We start from the raw sequence: 17634 nt of genomic DNA, 5'->3' as shown, positions 1-17634 counted from the left end.
TGAGTCAAACTGAGAGGCATGAGATGCTATAAATCTCAGATTGCTCCATATGAAAAATAACAAACTTCTCTTGAGTACCAAGTGCTACGTAGATGTTAGCTTTCCAGTATGCGCTTTAATTTTGCTAATGTGTGCATGTTACATAAGGAAACAACATAAGCATTGATGAAACAGACTGAATTGTAGCTCTGCCACTGTGAACATGAACATATTATTCAGACATATATTCCAATGGAATCAACAATATATGGTTCAAACTAATCAGTGTAATCCAGCAAGATTTTTAATACAAATGCATACAGTTGCATGTGTGTATCTAAGTACTTCCACCTGTTTCCTCTGCAGCTGCTGCAGACAAAAAAGGGAAAGAAATCAATGAATGAGAGGAAGGGGGCATCTGCAAATATGTGTAATGGATTCTATATTTAGTAGTGTAACAACATTATGATGATGTAAAACCACAAGTGGTTTGAGGGTCAGAATAACTAAAGAACAGACTTGCAAAAAAGGTTTGCACATGGACCATTATGCTATAAAGACATTACATTATATACTTAAAGTTGTAATGTTTTTCTTATCTTTCTTGTATAAATTGTGTCCCATTAATCACAGAATTTAAAGTATAACTCAAAGTACAGTATATCTAAAGGCTAACAAATGTGTATCGTACTAATCCTAAGGTAGGAATCTACCATAGGCCTGGAGTTGGCACATATCCCTTTCAGGAAATTGATTGTCTACAACCCCAATCCCCAAAGTTGAAAATTTAGAAATTGGTTTACTTAAATGTTTTCTAGCAAGCATGAGGAATCATATTATAGGCACTCGCAGATTTGGAAAAATGGGCAACTCAAAGAGAGCCAAAAGCAGGTAAAATTACTCTCGTCTGGTTTATAGAGGGGGACAGGGGCACAAAATAACATTGTAGGCTTTGCTAACACACAGCACAAACCTTCTCCACCTCTGGAAAGTGGTGACAAACTATTAGAAAAGAAAGAAACAAACTGCAAATTACTTATACTCAAATTTTAGACATTCTCTAAATCAAGCTAAAGACAAAAGTAAAATGTGGCCAGATGTAATGAGGAAAATTTGGCCTGACTTAACCGTCATTACAGTCATCAGCTGTAGGCTGTAAAACCAGAATCATGAATGAACTACAAGAGTACCTCTATGCCCAATTCAAACTCTTCCTTCAACTCACACACATAAAAAGCATTAATAAAACTGTCCGGAAACTATACTCTGAAATCACTCCAAAATTTCTACTTTAGATAAATTGTTTCAAAAGTATATAAGATATTTTAATGTTTTAAAAATAATCTAAAATTTAAAAAATCTAAAATCTTACCTCCTTTAGTCCAGGCGATAACAGGCTGTGGGTATCCTTGTGCCTCACAAGGGAAGTCGACAGTTTGTCCTTCAATTACTATTCTGTCTTGAGGGGTCACAGTAAATTGAGGTACAGCTAGGTGAAAAGACAATAAAAACAATAAAGCAATTATGGCCAGTTATAAACACACATTTCAAACTTGAGTCTTATGTTTAATCTTTCTTCTGTGTATTTTAATATTATTTTGTAGAAATATGTTTTTAATATATGTATTTTTGTAGAATGTTTTTAGATGATTGTATGTTTTTAGCCACGTTATAACCTGCCTCGAGCAACAAGGAGAGGCGAATAAGAAATAAAATTATTACCATTACTATTACTATTATTATTATACTTCAGCAGAACAATATTTATTTTTATTACTCAGTGAACTATAAAATACTACTGCACCAGATTATGGATACTCATTATTCTACACACACTGCATAGTACAATGATGTTTCAGCTACTATGGATCTTCAAACAAATAAAAGCAAGATGCAAAGTAGGGTGTATCTTAGGTAAAGATTTCCCCTTGACATTAAGTCTAATTGAATCCAACTCTGGGGGTGGTGCTCATCTCCATTTCTATGGCAAAGAGCCAGTGTTGTCCATAGATACCTCCAAGGTCATGTGGCTAATTTCACTCCAAAGGGAAGGTACAAGAAATTTATTTATTTTATTTATTTGATGCACTTATTAACCGCCCTTCTCAGCCCATAAGGGCGACTCATGGCGGTGTACAGTACACATAAAAGACAATTACAAAAAGCCAGTTTCAACAACATATAGACTATACAACAACTACAGACTACACTAAAAATCCGCTTCGTCTCTTAGTGGAATCATAGCCAATCTCATATTCCTTGTTCCATTCCAGTTCTCATAACCGTATTGTTTAGCACTTAATTAAATGCCCTCTCGAAAAGCCATGTCTTAAGGCTTTTTCGAAAGGACAAGAGGGAGGGCGCCTGTCTGATGTGTGCAGGGAGAGTGTTCCACAGCCGGGGGGCCACCACCGAGAAGGCCCTCTCCCTCGTCCCCGCCAGCCGTGCCTGTGAGGCAGGCGGGATCGAGAGAAGGGCCTCCCCAGACGATCTCAAGGTCCTCGTGGGCTCGTAGGCCAAGATGCGGTCGGAAAGGTATTTTGGGCCGGAACCGTTTAGGGCTTTGTAGGCCAAAACCAGCACCTTGAATTGGGTCCGGTAGCAAATCGGCAGCCAGTGGAGCTGGGACAACAAGGGCGTTGTGTGCTCCCTGCCACCCGCTCCAGTTAGTAACATGGCTGCCGCGCGCTGAACCAGCTGAAGCTTCCGGGTCGTCTTCAAGGGCAGCCCCACGTAGAGAGCGTTGTAGTAGTCCAGGCGGGATGTGACAAGAGCGTGTACCACCGTGGCCAAGTCAGACTTCCCGAGATACGGGCGCAGCTGGCGCACGAGCCTGAGCTGTGCAAATGCTCCCCTGGTCACCGCTGAAACCTGGGGGTCCAGGCTCAACGATGAGTCCAGGGTCACACCCAAGCTGCGAACCTGCGCCTTCAAGAATTTATTTCCACTATGAGAAAGACTGAAAACTGCAGAGGTTTTTTAGCAACTATTCTCAGTTCAAGACTTGTTCTGAACAAAATTTATACATAGTACATTTACACTGAAAAACTGAAAACAGAATTTTGTTCACAGGAAACAGCATTTGTTTGTATAGAAATAATACTGCACAGAAGAAATATGTAAATTTTGTGTACAGAATAAGTCTAAAACTGCAAAGATTCTCATCAGTCCAGGATTCTCCTTATCAGGGTTTCCTTGCACTTAGGGAACACATTTTCCAACCATTTCCCAAATATTTTTAAATCAAAGATGCTGAATTGATATTAATAATTTAGTAACTTTAAGAAAAGTTGCCCTTCAAAAGTAAGTTTTCATTTCATTTCAACTGTGTTCTATCAACAGATACCAGATGTGTTCTTACTTTTATTTTTGCTAAGGCAGCCTGAAAGATATGACAGTTTGGTAACACCTGGAAAAATTTAATTTCTCCAAATTAATTTTAGAAAATAAATAACAGGCCAACATGTCTGTAAGGTTATGTTTCCCAAATTACTATAATTTCTGGTCTTGTTGTCTTCTCTTCATGTATTTTATGGGAATATGTGATTTATAGCAGAGCCAGTATGTTGTACTGTACAAAGGTTAAAAGAGAAACAATACATTCTGTTAAGAATACATTCTGTTAAGAAACAATACATTCTTTGGAAGCTTTTAAACAGAGGCTGGATGGCCATCTGTCAGGGGTGATTTGAATGCAATATTCCTGCTTCTTGGCAGGGGGTTGGACTGGATGGCCCATGAGGTCTCTTCCAACTCTTTGATTCTATGATTCTAATTAAAACAGTTTAAAATATATTTAAAATAGAGTTAGCCCTGGAGAATCAGGGGAACTGGTGAAATCCCAGAAAATTTGCTGATGGCACCTTTGGGGAGTGAAGCCTTCTGTAGCCCGGAAAGCCATTCCATCTACTGTAGGCATGTTCTGGACCCACCTTTTACATGGTTTACACCTTTTTAGGCTCCTTTAGAACAATGATCTTACAATTAAATGAACCATACCTTGCACTATGATGAATGCAGTTGCATGGATACTGTCTATGCTGTTGGTTGCAAAACAGGTATACTCGCCACCGTCTTCCTGGGCCACATTTTGGATGTAAAGCCCTCCTGATGGAGTTATTGTGATGCGGGGGTCACTTGGCAATGGTGTCCTGTCACCTTTTGTCCATGTGATGCGTGGCTGGGGATGGCCAGTTGCACTACACTCCAGGGTCACACTTTCCCCAACGAGGACTTCAGTATTTTGTGGATGAATCACAAAACTTGGCCTAGCTGTTAAAGAAGAAATGTGTTTAAAATAGCTACTCTTGTTTTACTATTTGATATAAGGTTTATAAGGTTAAAGTTTTTATGCCATGTTACAGTGTTCTAGGTCCAAACATAAGAAAGAAAACTAGTCCTAGCACACACTTCCCAGATCTTTTGGCTACCTAGCCGAAAACAGATTTTTCCATTAGCCAATTTTCGGGAGGCTCCTAAAGATGGATTTGGGTATCCAATGACATACGGATACCAAAAACGGATCACCCTACAGTCAAATTGCACAAGCCACTATCAGAAATAACATGACAATGGTGGAATAACAGATTTGAGAGATAAAGTCCACAATATTGATCTTATCTTTTAGGTAAGAGGTCTGGAAACATTGTCCAAAACACTTGAGACTGAAATCAATTCACACACCTGGTGAACCAAAGTAGCGCAGGGTAACTTCTTGGGTTTTCACTTCTCCTGCCACATTTTTGGCCATGCATTGGTAAATGCCTTGGTCGGTCTCTTGAGTATTCTGAATCATGAGAGTGCCATCATCGAGTAAGTTTAAACGAGAATCTGCTTTCATGCTCAGTTCATTACTGTGGACAAACAATTTGTAACAGAAAAGCTTTGAAGCATATGTGTACATCCACACTAATTACTAAAAGTCTACAAACAATCTGACATTTATCCTAACACGTTTCTTCAAATCAATTTTCTTTTTACAAGTCTATACAAAGTAATTGTTTCATTGTAAAAAAAAAATCTTACTTGTTTCGAAGCCAAATAATTTCAGGTTTGGGATTGCCTTCAGCTCTGCAAGTGAAGTAAACGGTATTCCCTGAGGTAACATCTACATCTTGAGGCTCTGACGTAATTCTTGGCCTCTCTGTATCATCAATAAAGTGTATTTTTAAGAAAACTCCTAACAAAATTGTTATTTGAAAATAACAATGTACATCATCCAATTAGCATGCACTGTAAGATAAAATTGCATACAGATGTTGTAATCAAAAATGACAATATTAATTTATGAACACCTTACCAGGATCATTTCAAATGTGGAGCTACTATAAAACAATTGTACCAAGAATACATAACAATTTGCAAATTATCTCCATCAAAAACTGCAAAGCAAGGATGGGAAACCTGCGGTCCTCCAAAAAAGCTATGAACCCAATTTTCATTAGCCCTAGATATTAGTCCCATCTACACTGCCATATAATGCAGTTTCATAATGCAGTTTAATGGAATTGAACTGAATTGTATAAATTTGCACTGCCATATAATCCAGTTCAATGCAGTTCAGTGTGGTCAAGAAGATCAGAAGTACCATAAACTTTCTACCCTCCTCCAAAGAATCTATTCAGATTTCTGTTCAAAACCATGACAACTCTAAAGAGAGAATAATGAAATAATGAATTTTACTCAAAATCCTTAAAGCAAACATTCAGGTTTTTTTGCGATCAAGTTGAAATAGTCCATCAACCATGTCTAATGCCCTACCAGAAGCATGTCAGACCCTATGTTTTTGTGATCCTGAGAAGGCAGGGAAAACAGGAGAAAATTGAGACACTGGAGGACCTCCATATGCTTTTGGTTTAGCTTGACAGAGCACAAATTGAGCAAGTTCAGCTTAAAGAATCTTTCATCTTTTTCATTGGCTTTCCCATAATAAATGCAAACTTCAGACAATATGTTCACTATTATAGGAAAATTAAAGGGAATTCTAAAATACATAAAATCATCAACTATTTCGTGGACTTCAAAGGAGATTTTTCTTGGCTTTTGTTTGATTTTATTTCTGTTGCTACAAATAGAAATAAGTTCCTGTTCTGAACACGATAAACTGCAATGCTTTCATAATGGAAAGATACAATTGCAGAGGTCAATAGAAAACGGAAAAGAAAACAATTAATGGTTCATGGCCTCTCATCAAAATATTATATTTATTATACTATAATACTATATAAAACATGAAAATATTTTGCATCTTTACAATACTGAATATCTTGTGTGGAACAAGTGTTAACAATATCAATGTCAATTCCAATATGTTGTCAAAAAGAGATGAAAAGTTCTATAACACACTATAAATAAACTTTCTAATGTCAAGATGGCAGGAGGCACATTTATATCTTTAAAGAGATCTCACCACAGTTAAGTTCTTCAGGTGTTATTGTAGCTACTGATCTTCCTTGGATCCTTCTTGGATATTCGCAAGTTGCTGCAGCTTGTGCATTACCAGATTCTGCATATGTTTTCAACAGATCTGCCAGCCACAGTATTTCACAGTCACAGTGAAGTGCATTTGAATCCAGACGCCTGGAGGAAATAAGATTTCGTTAACCAAACAATTCATTAGATTATGAAACATAAACAGTATTTCAGGTTTCCATGACACATGTAATCTGTGAGGCTATAACCCTATCCAGAACACAAGGGCAGAAACCTGAAAAGTAAGAAATGCTAAATGTAAGAATTCATGAATACAGCATTTAATGAAGTAGGATTTTGTCTAAATCCATTTGGGTACCTCTCCTGAATGAACTGTTTCCATCAGTGGGATTGGGAGGTGACAATCTCTTATTTCCGGTTCCGGTGGGCAAACAGCTGTAAGATCTCAAGCTGTGCCAGCTGAGGAGTTAATCGAGCGAAATCTAAGGTGATCAATTCCCCAACCCTCCCAGTGTAAGGAGATTTGGATCTGGAACAACTAGGGGTCTTGAATGAGACCTTAATGGTCCAAATCGGCCTGAGGGAAGAGAAAGAGGCTGCGGGGCAACGAGGTAGAGCGCCGCCATTACATCTCGGCAAGCTCCCTCAGAAATAATATCCTACCTGATAACTAGGACCCTGGTATTGCCTCTGCAGGGTCCTAGCTTCCTTCCCTGGCAGAGATTGAAGCTCTCCCTGCCTATCTGCCTCATTTAATCAGGGAGGAGGCGGGGGGAGCTCAGGTCGACTGCTGCCTCTGCTGAGCCAAGGGAAACTCCTGCGCCAGTACTCCGGCTGGCAGCTTCTCCTTTGACATCGCAGGGAGGGGGAGAAATGCCCGCTAGCCCCTGCGAATAGCTTTCATCCGCCATCAGGGGAGTTGAGACACACCGCAGGCCTGCCGAGGTGATGCTCCTCCATTTGGCCCTCCTTCCTGTCGGGCCCATACCATCAGAGGCAGCCGAAGCTTGAAGCACTCCGCGGGCCCACCAAAAAGAGGCTTGGCTTGGCCTACAGAAGAGGAGTCTCCATTACATCACCACGAGGCTGCCCACCCGCCTCTCTGGATCCAGCGTTTTGGTCAGCGTCTGTTATTGCTGCCATCGAACTCATAGGAACATTCGACATCTGCCAACACTGCCATCTCTGGCTGGAGGTGTAAATAACAGCAATACTATCCACTGCCATCGAACTCATAGGAACATTCGACATCTGCCAACACTGCCATCTCTGGCTGGAGGTGTAAATAACAGCAATACTATTCATTGCCATCGAATTCATAGGAACATTCGACATCTGCCAACACTGCCATCTCTGGTGGGAGGTGTAAAGAACAGCAATTTATCCATTCTGCTGCAGGAAATGGTGCTACGCTTTTCAGCCATTGCCCACGTTATAAAGACCATCTCCCACTAACTGCACCATCTCTTCTCCTTGGACAGTCGAGAAGATACGGGGTCCGGGCTGAGGGTGCCGGTTTGCTCGTTCACGGGCTCTGCAGCTGGGTCCTTTGTTTTGAATCGACTGCCCTAGTTGAGTGACTTTAGGAATCGACGAGGGCACTGCTCTGTTAAAGCACTTTAACCCAGCACTTTAAGTCTGTTGGCCCTATTAGTACTGTGTCTTAGATAATATCAAGTATTACTGTTAAGCACTTTAACCCAGCACTTTAATTTTGTTGGCCCTATCAGTACTGTGTCTTAGATAATATCAAACATTGCACTGCTAGCCTGCACTTTAATCCGTCTGGTTTTGCCTGGTCCCAAACCATCATTACTGCTGCTAGACTGATTGCACTACAGCACTCTAGACAAACGTTGTGATTTACCTGGCCTTAAGTCCTTGCTGTGATTTACCATCTGTTTCGCGACAGCGCCCTCTCTGGCTGGAAGTGCAATAACACCTACCTTTTGGAGTCACTGCCCACAATATATAAGACCAACTCCCTCTGACTTCCATCAGATTCTCTGGACGGCCAAGAAGAACTAGGGACCTGGCCAAGGGGTGCCGGCTTGCTGTCCACGGGCCCTAGAAGTGGGGTCCTTGTTTTGATTGGCCCACTCTAGTTGAATGACATTGGGACATCTATGTGGGCACAGACCTTGAGCTACTGAATTATTAAGCACTTTAGTCCAGCACTGAGACCAAATGGGTCACTAGAATCTGAGCCATAGAAAGTCATTCAGTTCTGTAATCTAGCACTTTAATCTTGCACTTTAGTCTGCCTGGGTTGCCATAAGCTATTAACTGGTTCAGAGCCAACAAGCTGCTGTGAGGTGTGGTATTATAGCACTGTAGCGCTTTACTACAGCACTGTGAATTTCAAAATCGCCTGATGTCATCGCAGTTGTCATTTTTGGTAACGCTGATAGTCCTCTCTGTTAATACTACTCAAATGCACTTTACTGGAAGCAAGGATGGGGCGGACCCTAGGGGTTTAGAGTTTTATAACCACAACAATGTCTGTTATGATTATTATGCATTAACATCTGATACCGCAAGTGAGGAAGTGAGAGGGAACTCCCCTGGGACGGATGGTTCTATGGGTGTGGGGGCTGCTATAGAGGTGGTGACAGGTAGAGGAAGATACGGGAAAGGGAGAACAAACTACTCAATCCGATCCAAAATTTTCAGCAATAATTTGGCAAACCTAAAATGCTCTAAGAATGTAAGACAAAAACAAATCCGGCCCAAAATTTACAATAGAACATTGGCAATCCCAAAGATTACCCATATTACAACTTCACAATCAATTCGGCCTGAAAATAATAGGAATATATTGGCGATTCCAAAAAAAAATCCTCCCGACAAGATACAACTGAGATGTCAGGATGGTGGTCCTTCTGGGCTAAGGGTGGTGCTGTTCAATGCCAGGTCGGTAAATGGGAAGTCCTCCATTATTCGAGATCTAATTCAGGAGGAACAGGCCGACCTGGCATGTATAACGGAGACCTGGCTGGATGAGGGGGGAGGTGTGAACCTCTCCCAGCTTTGCCCGCCAGGTTACTCTGTCCAGCACCAGCCAAGGCCCGGAGGGCGGGGAGGAGGAGTGGCAGTGGTCTATAAGGTTTGTATTCCCCTAATCAGGTGCCCCATCCCACAATCATCTACATTTGAGTGTGCCGGCTTCAGGTTAGGTGACCGGGACAGGATAGGGATTCTGTTAGTGTACCGACCACCCCGCTGCACGACAGTCTCCCTTCCTGAGCTAGCAGGAGTGGTCTCGGACATGGCGTTGAGCTCCCAGCGGCTTATAGTCCTGGGGGATTTCAATGTTCATGCCGAGACTGCTCTGTCAGGTGCAGCTCAGGACTTTATGGCCACCATGACAACCATGGGCCTGTCCCAACTAGTATCTGGTCCCACCCATATCGCTGGGCACACACTGGATTTGGTCTTTTCGCAGGGATGGGGTGATAGTATCGGGGTGGAGGAGCTAACCATCGCTCCTTTGTCATGGACCGATCACCACCTGATTAGGTTTAGACTGACTGCTCCTCCCAACCTCCGCAGGGGTGGTGGACCCATTAGAATGGTCCGCCCCAGGAGACTTATGGATCCTAGTGGTTTCCTGACGGCTCTTGGGGAATTTCCCACCTCCCTGGCTGGCGACCCTGTCGATGCCTTGGTCTCTCACTGGAACACCGAGATGACTAGGGCAATCGACACAATCGCTCCAGAACGCCCCCTCTCGAGTAACCGAGCTAACCCGGCTTCTTGGTTTACTGAGGAGCTGGCAGCAATGAAGCGAAAGAAGAGGTGGCTAGAGCGCGTGTGGCGCAGTAACCCGACTAAATCAACCCAAACACATCTGAATACCTTCTTAAGGTCCTACGGTGTGGCAATAGAGGCAGCACAAAAAACATCTTTCGCTGCTAATATTGCATCTGCGAAGAATCGTCCAGCTGAGCTCTTTCGAGTTGTCAGGGGTCTGTTAAATCCGCCGAAAAGCGAGATCCCTGACAGCTCTGGAGTTCGCTGTGAAGCGTTTGCTCGATTTTTCGTAGATAAAATTGGGCGGATTCGGTCGGGTTTTGACACCACTTTACCTGCAGTCTCTGAGAATGTAACGAGAGCATCTGCTTGTCAAGTTTTGTTGGATTCTTTTCAATTAGTTCAGCTTGAGGATGTGGACAGGATCCTTGGAGAGGTGCGGCCTACCACATGCATCCTAGACCCCTGTCCATCCTGGCTTATAAAAGAAGCCAGAGGGGGTTTGGCGGAGTGGGTGAAGGTGGTGGTTAATGCCTCCTTACAGGAGGGCAAGATTCCAGCGAGTCTAAAACAGGCTATTATCAAACCGCTGTTGAAAAAACCATCACTGGACCCCACTCAATTAGACAACTATCGGCCAGTTTCCAATCTCCCCTATTTGGGCAAAGTCCTGGAACGTGTGGTGGCAGCTCAACTCCAGGGATTTCTGGTAGACACTGATTATCTTGATCCGGCACAGTCTGGCTTTAGACCGGGACATGGAACGGAAACAGCCTTGGTTGCCTTGGTAGATGATCTGCGCAGGGAACTGGACAGGGGGAGTGTGTCCCTGTTAGTTCTCCTGGACCTCTCAGCGGCTTCGATACCGTCGATCACGGTATCCTTCTGGGACGACTCACAGAAATGGGACTTGGGGGTACTGCTTTGCAGTGGCTCCGGTCATTTCTTGAGGGACGGTCCCAGAAGGTGTTACTGGGTGACACCTGTTCGGCTCCACAACCATTGTCGTGTGGAGTCCCTCAGGGATCTATTCTGTCCCCAATGTTGTTTAACATCTACATGAAGCCGCTGGGGGAGATCATTCGGAGTTTCAGACTGCGGTGTTATCTCTATGCAGATGATGTCCAGATCTGTCACTCCTTTCCGCCTGTCACCAAGGAGGCTGTCCAGACCTTGAATCGGTGTCTGGCTGCTGTGTCGGACTGGATGAGAGCTAACAAATTGAAATTGAATCCAGACAAGACAGAGGTCCTACTGGTCAGTCGGAAGGCCGAACAGGGTATAGGGTTACAGCCTGTGCTGGATGGGGTTACACTCCCCCTGAAGACGCAGGTTCGCAGCTTGGGAGTGATCCTGGACTCGCCGCTGAGCCTGGAACCCCAGGTCTCGGCGGTGGCCGGGAGAGCTTTTGCGCAATTAAAACTTGTGCACCAGTTGCGCCCGTACCTTGGGAAGTCTGATCTGGCCACGGTGGTCCACGCTCTTGTTACATCCCGGATAGACTACTGCAACGCGCTCTACGTGGGGTTGCCCTTGAAGACTGTTCGGAAACTCCAACTAGTCCAGCGTGCGGCAGCCAGATTGCTCACCGGAGCGACATACAGGGAGCATACCACCCCCCTGTTGTGCCAGCTCCACTGGCTGCCGGTTCAATTCCGAGCACAATTCAAGGTGCTGGTCTTAACCTACAAAACCCTATACGGTTCTGGTCCAGTGTATCTGTCCGAACGTATCTCCCTCTACGTCCCACCTCGGAGTTTGAGATCATCTGGGGAGGCCCTGCTCTCGACCCCACCACTCTCACAAGTGAGGCTGGTGGGGACGAGAAGCAGAGCCTTCTCAGTGGTGGCCCCCCACCTGTGGAATTCACTCCCGGGGGAAATCAGAACAGCACCAACCCTCCTCTCCTTCAGGAGGAGGGTGAAGACATGGCTGTGGAACCAGGCCTTTGGGCAACCAGGCAATTAGACAATGACAACCAAATAAGACAATCAGATGTGTGAGATCGGCAGGATTGTCGAAATGGAACCAAAACAGATCTTTGAGTTAATTGTACACTGATGGGTAGGAGGAAGTTCCAGGTTTGTATTGTTTTTACTGATTTTATCATTTTACTGATTTTATTGGATAATGTTGAAGTGTGGGAATTTGTACTGTTATATTTTTTGTGATGATTGTTTGTGTAGCAGGCGTCTAAGTGCGCCTTGCAGCTGTAAGCCGCCCTGGGTCCCCTTCGGGGTGAGAAGGGCGGGGTACAAGAACCCCAAATAAATAAATAAATAAATCTCAACTCACCATACACCCCAAAAGCTCATTATGTAGATTTGGGAAGCACTGTTTAATTGTTTTGGGGTAGGTATATGGTCTTCAGGGGGAGGGAGAGGAGGCTTTATACCAGGGGTCCTCATTTTTTTTAAACAAAGGGCAATGTCACAGTCCCTCAAACAGTTGGAGGGCCGGATTATAATCTGAGAAAAAACATGAATAAATTCCTATGCACACTGCACATATCTTATTTGAAGTGCAAAAACATTTTAAAGCAATACAATAATTAAAATTAAGAACAATGTAAACAAATATAAACTTATTAGCATTTCAATGGGAAGTGTGGGCCTGCTTTTGGCTGATGAGATAGGATTGTTGTTGTTGTTCTGTGCTTTCAAGTTATTTCAGACTGAGGTTGACCCTGAGTGAGGGCCGGGTAAATGGCCTTGGAGGGCCGTATCCGCCCCCCGGGCCTTAGTTTGAGGACCCTTGCTTTATACTCTGTATGAAAAAGCATTTAAGAAATAAGGAGAGTGCTATAGTATAAAATTGGAATGTAGCCTATTTCAGAGAAATAGACCAAAAAGGACAGGAGGTGGAAATATGTCAAAAATATTGACAAATGTGAAGAGATGCAAGACTTCAGTCCTGAAAACCAGGTTGAGAGCACCTAGATAAGAATTAAGGGAACAAGGACTGAAAAAGATGTAGTTGTGGGGGTCTACTACAGACCTCCAAGCCAGATGGAAGAACTGGATGAAGTCTTCCTTGACCAGATGGCCAAACATGCAGAAAGAAGAGATATAGTAGTAACGGGAGATTTCAACTACCCTGATATTTGTTGGAAAACAAACTTTGCCAAGAGTACAAATTTCAACAAATTCCTCACTTGCCTTTCTGACAATTTTATTGTCCAGAAGGTAGAATGGACAACAAGGGGATCTGCTATTCTGGATCTGAACCTAACACTGAAGATCTGGTCAATGGAGAGGAAGTGGTGGGAGTGACCATGTGCTCCTGGAGTTCCAGAGGACAGAATCAGAATTCAAAATGACCTTAACGGATTAGAGAACTGGGTCAAATATAACAAAATGAATTTCAACAAGGACAAATGTAAGACACTACACTTAGGAAGAAAAAAATGAAATGCAAAGATACAGGATGGGTGATGCCTGGCTTGACAACAGTCCATGTGAGAAAGTTCTTAGAGTCTTCATGGGCAACAAGTTAAACATGAGCCAACAGTGTGATAGAGCAGCTTAAAAAGTCAATGGGATTTTGGGCTGCATCAAAAAGATAGATAGATTGATGGAAGTCATGGTACTTCTCTATTCTGCTTTGAATAGACTTCACCAGGAATACTGTGTCCAATTCTGGGCACCACAATTCAAAAGAGATATTGACAAGCTGGAAGGTGTCCAGAGGAGGAAAACTAAAATGATCAAAGGTATGGACACCACATCCTATGAGAAGCGTCTTAGTGAACTGAGCATGTTTAGTCTGCAGAAGAGAAGGTAGAGGGGAGACATGATGGTCATGGATAAATATGTGAAAGGGTGTCATAAGGAAGAGGGAGTCTTGGAAACCAAGACTCAGAGAAATGGGTTTAAATTGCATAAAATGAGATTCCACCTGAGTATTAGGAAAAACTTTCTGACCGTACAAGCTGTTTAACAGTGGAACTCCCTGTGTAATGGAAGCTCCTTCCTTGGAAACTTTTAAACAGAAGCTGGATGGCCATCTGTCTGGGATACTTTGATTGTGTTTTTCCTGCATGACAGGGGGTTGGACTAGATGGCCCATGTGGTCTCTTCCAAGTGTATTAGTCTATGAAAATGTGTTTACCAGCCCAAGTTAAATTATATTGAAAGTACTGGTGATTTTGATGAATGCGTACAATCAAAAATCATACCACAAAAGTGGAATAAGGCAGACTATCTCATCAAGAAACAAATCAAAATTCTACCATCAACTCTAAACCTCACTTGAGTTTTCTTATCTAATTAGTCTTGAGAGATTGTTATTTGTCTTTTCAAATACAAATGACTAAGAAAGTAAGTAGTGCAAATCTATGGCATTTTCACTCCAGTTTAATCAATGACTAAATAACCTTTAATTAGCTCCAAAATAACTAATTAATTAAGTTCAAACTGAATGTTATTACTACTTTCTTACAAGCCAGCTGAAGATAATGATAGCAGTCATAGTCCATTTAGATCTTTATAAACTCTCCCTGCATAATGATAAAATTGATAAAACCTGTACATGAGGCATCCAGTACGACATAAGATTCTTAAGAGCTATGATTATTTTGTCTGCAAACTAGAATGTTTTAGTCCTCAAGCCAGAATACAAAACTAAAGTTTATTTTCCACCTCCACAAATGAAGAAATATGAGATGAAAAGAAAATTCCATCTCACGTTTAGTTAAGATGTGACCTGTATAACTCTGATCAATACAATGAACAATGTAGATAATAAAACAAGCTGCCAAATGTTTGAAGGGGGAAATAATTTTACTTACAGTCGCTTCATAGATTCCAAATGACTAAACGTCCCAAGAGTTAGGTGAGAGATTCTGTTGTTGTGCAAAAACCTGTTGAAACATATTTATTATTAGGAGTCTGAATTCCTCCCCCATATGTGATATGTTTTCCTTTTAAACATATTTTCATAAATCAAGGCTTACGTTTCCACTACTATGGACATTAAGCCTCAGCAAATTCAGTGAGGTCTATCCCCAGGCAAGTATGCAAAGGACTTTGGTTTCTACATAATGCCAAAGCTATTGATAACTGTGGGATGTTGTGTCTTATTATGAACGAGATGCATACTACTTCGCATAGACAATGCATGACTGCTGGGCTCTTCCAGTGAATGATAGTGGTGCAAGTATGCAAAGGACTTCGGTTTCTACATCATGCCAAAGCTATTGATAGCTGTGGGATGTTATGTCTTATTATGAGCGAGATGCATACTACTTGGCATAGACCATGCATGACTGCTGGGCTCTTCCAATGAATGATAGTGGTGAAACTAACCAAGAAGTAAAACTTAGTGCTATATCCAAACAAGCTGAGATGTGCAAACCAAGAATGAAGATTCAGGTTTGTCAAGGGAATAAGCCACAGTGCCTTGCAAGAGGCAGCGTTTTGTTCCTGGATACTACCTGGGCTGTTTTCACAAATGTAACACTGGAATAAGCCAAACTACTTTAAAACTCTGACTTATCATTACGTGTGAATGACAGTATTAACTGCTTATCCAGATGGCAACGTCTTGCACTGAAAGAAGTAGTTCCATGAGAAGACGTACTAAGCAGCATGGTGGCACTGTGCCCAGAGTTGTTGCTTTGAACTCTGTTGCTTCCACGGCCGCCTTTGTTCTTCTCAGCTGGAACTACAGCCAGAAGGAATCCCCAGGAGGAATGCCAGCTTCCATGTAATCAAATGCTCCAAACCTGATAAGCAAAAAGCACTGCCATATGGAATTAAGAAATGGAAAAAAGGGAGGAAAAACTAACTTACAATCTTTCAAGTTTGGGAAGATGGGTAAATGATTCTGGTTCCAATGTTTCAATCTGGTTAAAGTGCAGATACCTGTTAAAATGTTAGGAGAGAGAAAAGAACATAAAAAGTGTTTAATAAAATCTAACAAAATTTAAAAACAATTTAAAACAATTTAAAAACAACACTATCAAACATTAAAAGCCTGTTGAAACAGGTATGTCTTACATGCCCTGCGGAAAGCTGGTAAGTCCCGCAAGGCACGGACTTCAGGTGGCAGAGTATTCCAGAGTGATGGTGCCACTGCTGTGAAGGCTCTGCGTCTGGTTGCCGTTAGACGCAAGGTCTTGACACTGGGGGCTTCCAATAGATCTTGGTCCTCAGAATGGAAGGATCTCTGGGGTTGGTAGGGGGTGAGGCGGTCCCTCAGATACATCGGCCCCAGACCATGCAAGGCCTTAAAGGTGAGTACCATCACTTTGAAAGTGATCCGGTGCTCAATTGGTAACCAATGTAGCTGTAGTAAGATTGGGGTTATGTGGCATCTCATCGGAATTCCTGCAAGAAGCCGCGCAGCTGCATTTTGTACCAACTTGAGCTTCCGGATCACCGACAGAGGAAGGTCAATGTAGAGGGCGTTACAATAGTCCAGTCTTGAGATGACCGTGGCCTGGATCACCATAGCTAGGTCGTCCCTGGACAGGTAGGGGGCCAGCCGTCTAGCCTGCCGCAGATGAAAGAAGGCGGTTCTGCTAACAGCAGAGACCTGGGCCTCCATCGTCAGCAGAGGGTCCAAAAGGACTCCCAGACTCTTTACCAATGATGACGGGCGTAGTGCCTCGCCATCCAGGGTAGGCAGCTGGATGTCCCCACTGCCCGGTTGACCCAGCCATAGGATCTCCGTCTTTGCTGGATTCACCCTCAACCTGCTGGCACGCAAGCATCAAGTAACGGCCTCGAGGCACTGATGGAAACAATCGGGTAGAGTCTGGTCGGCCTTCCATCTTCAGCCCCAGCTGAGTGTCATCGGCATACTGATAACACTCAAGCCCAAAACCTCGAACCAGCTGAGCAAGAGGTCGTATATAGATGTTAAATAACAAAGGGGAGAGAATGGTCCCCTGAGGAACCCCACAAGATAGAGGGGACCTCTCAGAGACCAGGCCTCCCCTCTCCACTTGCTGTCCACGGTTGTGAAGAAAGGAGGACAGTCAGTTTAAAGCTGTCCCCCTGACTCCAGCAACAGCAAGGTGGTGGGTCAAAAGATTGTGGTCGACTGTGTCAAATGCTGCTGTGAGATCCAATAACACAAGCAGCGCTGACCCGCCCTGGTCAAGCTGACATCGAAGGTGATCTGTGATGGAGACCAGCACAGTCTCTGTCCCATGCCCCGCACGGAAGCCGGACTGGAAGGGATCTAGTCTGGCTGTGTCATCTAGGAATTGCTGTAACTGCTCCGCTGCTGCCCTCTCAATCACCTTGCCCAGGAACGAGAGATTTGAAATTGGGCGGTAACTCGAGGGAACCAAAGGATCTAAATCTGGTTTCTTCAGCAGGGGAGAGACCACCGCCTCTTTTAAATCCTCTGGAAAAACTCCTTGCTCAAGGGCCTTGTTTTGATATGCGCAGCAGCAACTATGATATACAGTAAAAACAGATTACCATGTTAGATTGAACTGATGATTCTCTAATATCAATT

General features: G+C 43.2%; 1 protein-coding gene across 2 annotated transcripts in view; it reads right to left on the bottom strand.

Moving 5' to 3' along the window:
• The window catches only part of PXDN (peroxidasin), a 103244-nt gene that overhangs the window by 37144 nt on the left and 48466 nt on the right, over positions 1–17634 (bottom strand). For both annotated transcript variants that reach the window (XM_060752735.2, XM_060752736.2), the window contains 7 exons: positions 15957–16028; positions 14954–15025; positions 6389–6558; positions 5005–5122; positions 4663–4832; positions 3979–4251; positions 1352–1468 (listed from right to left, as the gene is read on the bottom strand). In XM_060752735.2, coding sequence (XP_060608718.2) covers positions 1352–1468; positions 3979–4251; positions 4663–4832; positions 5005–5122; positions 6389–6558; positions 14954–15025; positions 15957–16028 — 992 coding nt within the window. The remainder of the gene's footprint in view (positions 1–1351; positions 1469–3978; positions 4252–4662; positions 4833–5004; positions 5123–6388; positions 6559–14953; positions 15026–15956; positions 16029–17634) is intronic.

Source organism: Anolis sagrei, chromosome 1 (genome assembly GCF_037176765.1).
Source record: "Anolis sagrei isolate rAnoSag1 chromosome 1, rAnoSag1.mat, whole genome shotgun sequence".
In the NCBI taxonomy this organism is placed as follows: Eukaryota; Metazoa; Chordata; class Lepidosauria; order Squamata; family Dactyloidae; genus Anolis; species Anolis sagrei.
The sequence above is the reverse complement of the archived record's forward strand: the minus strand, read 5'-3'. Positions and strand labels throughout refer to the sequence as shown.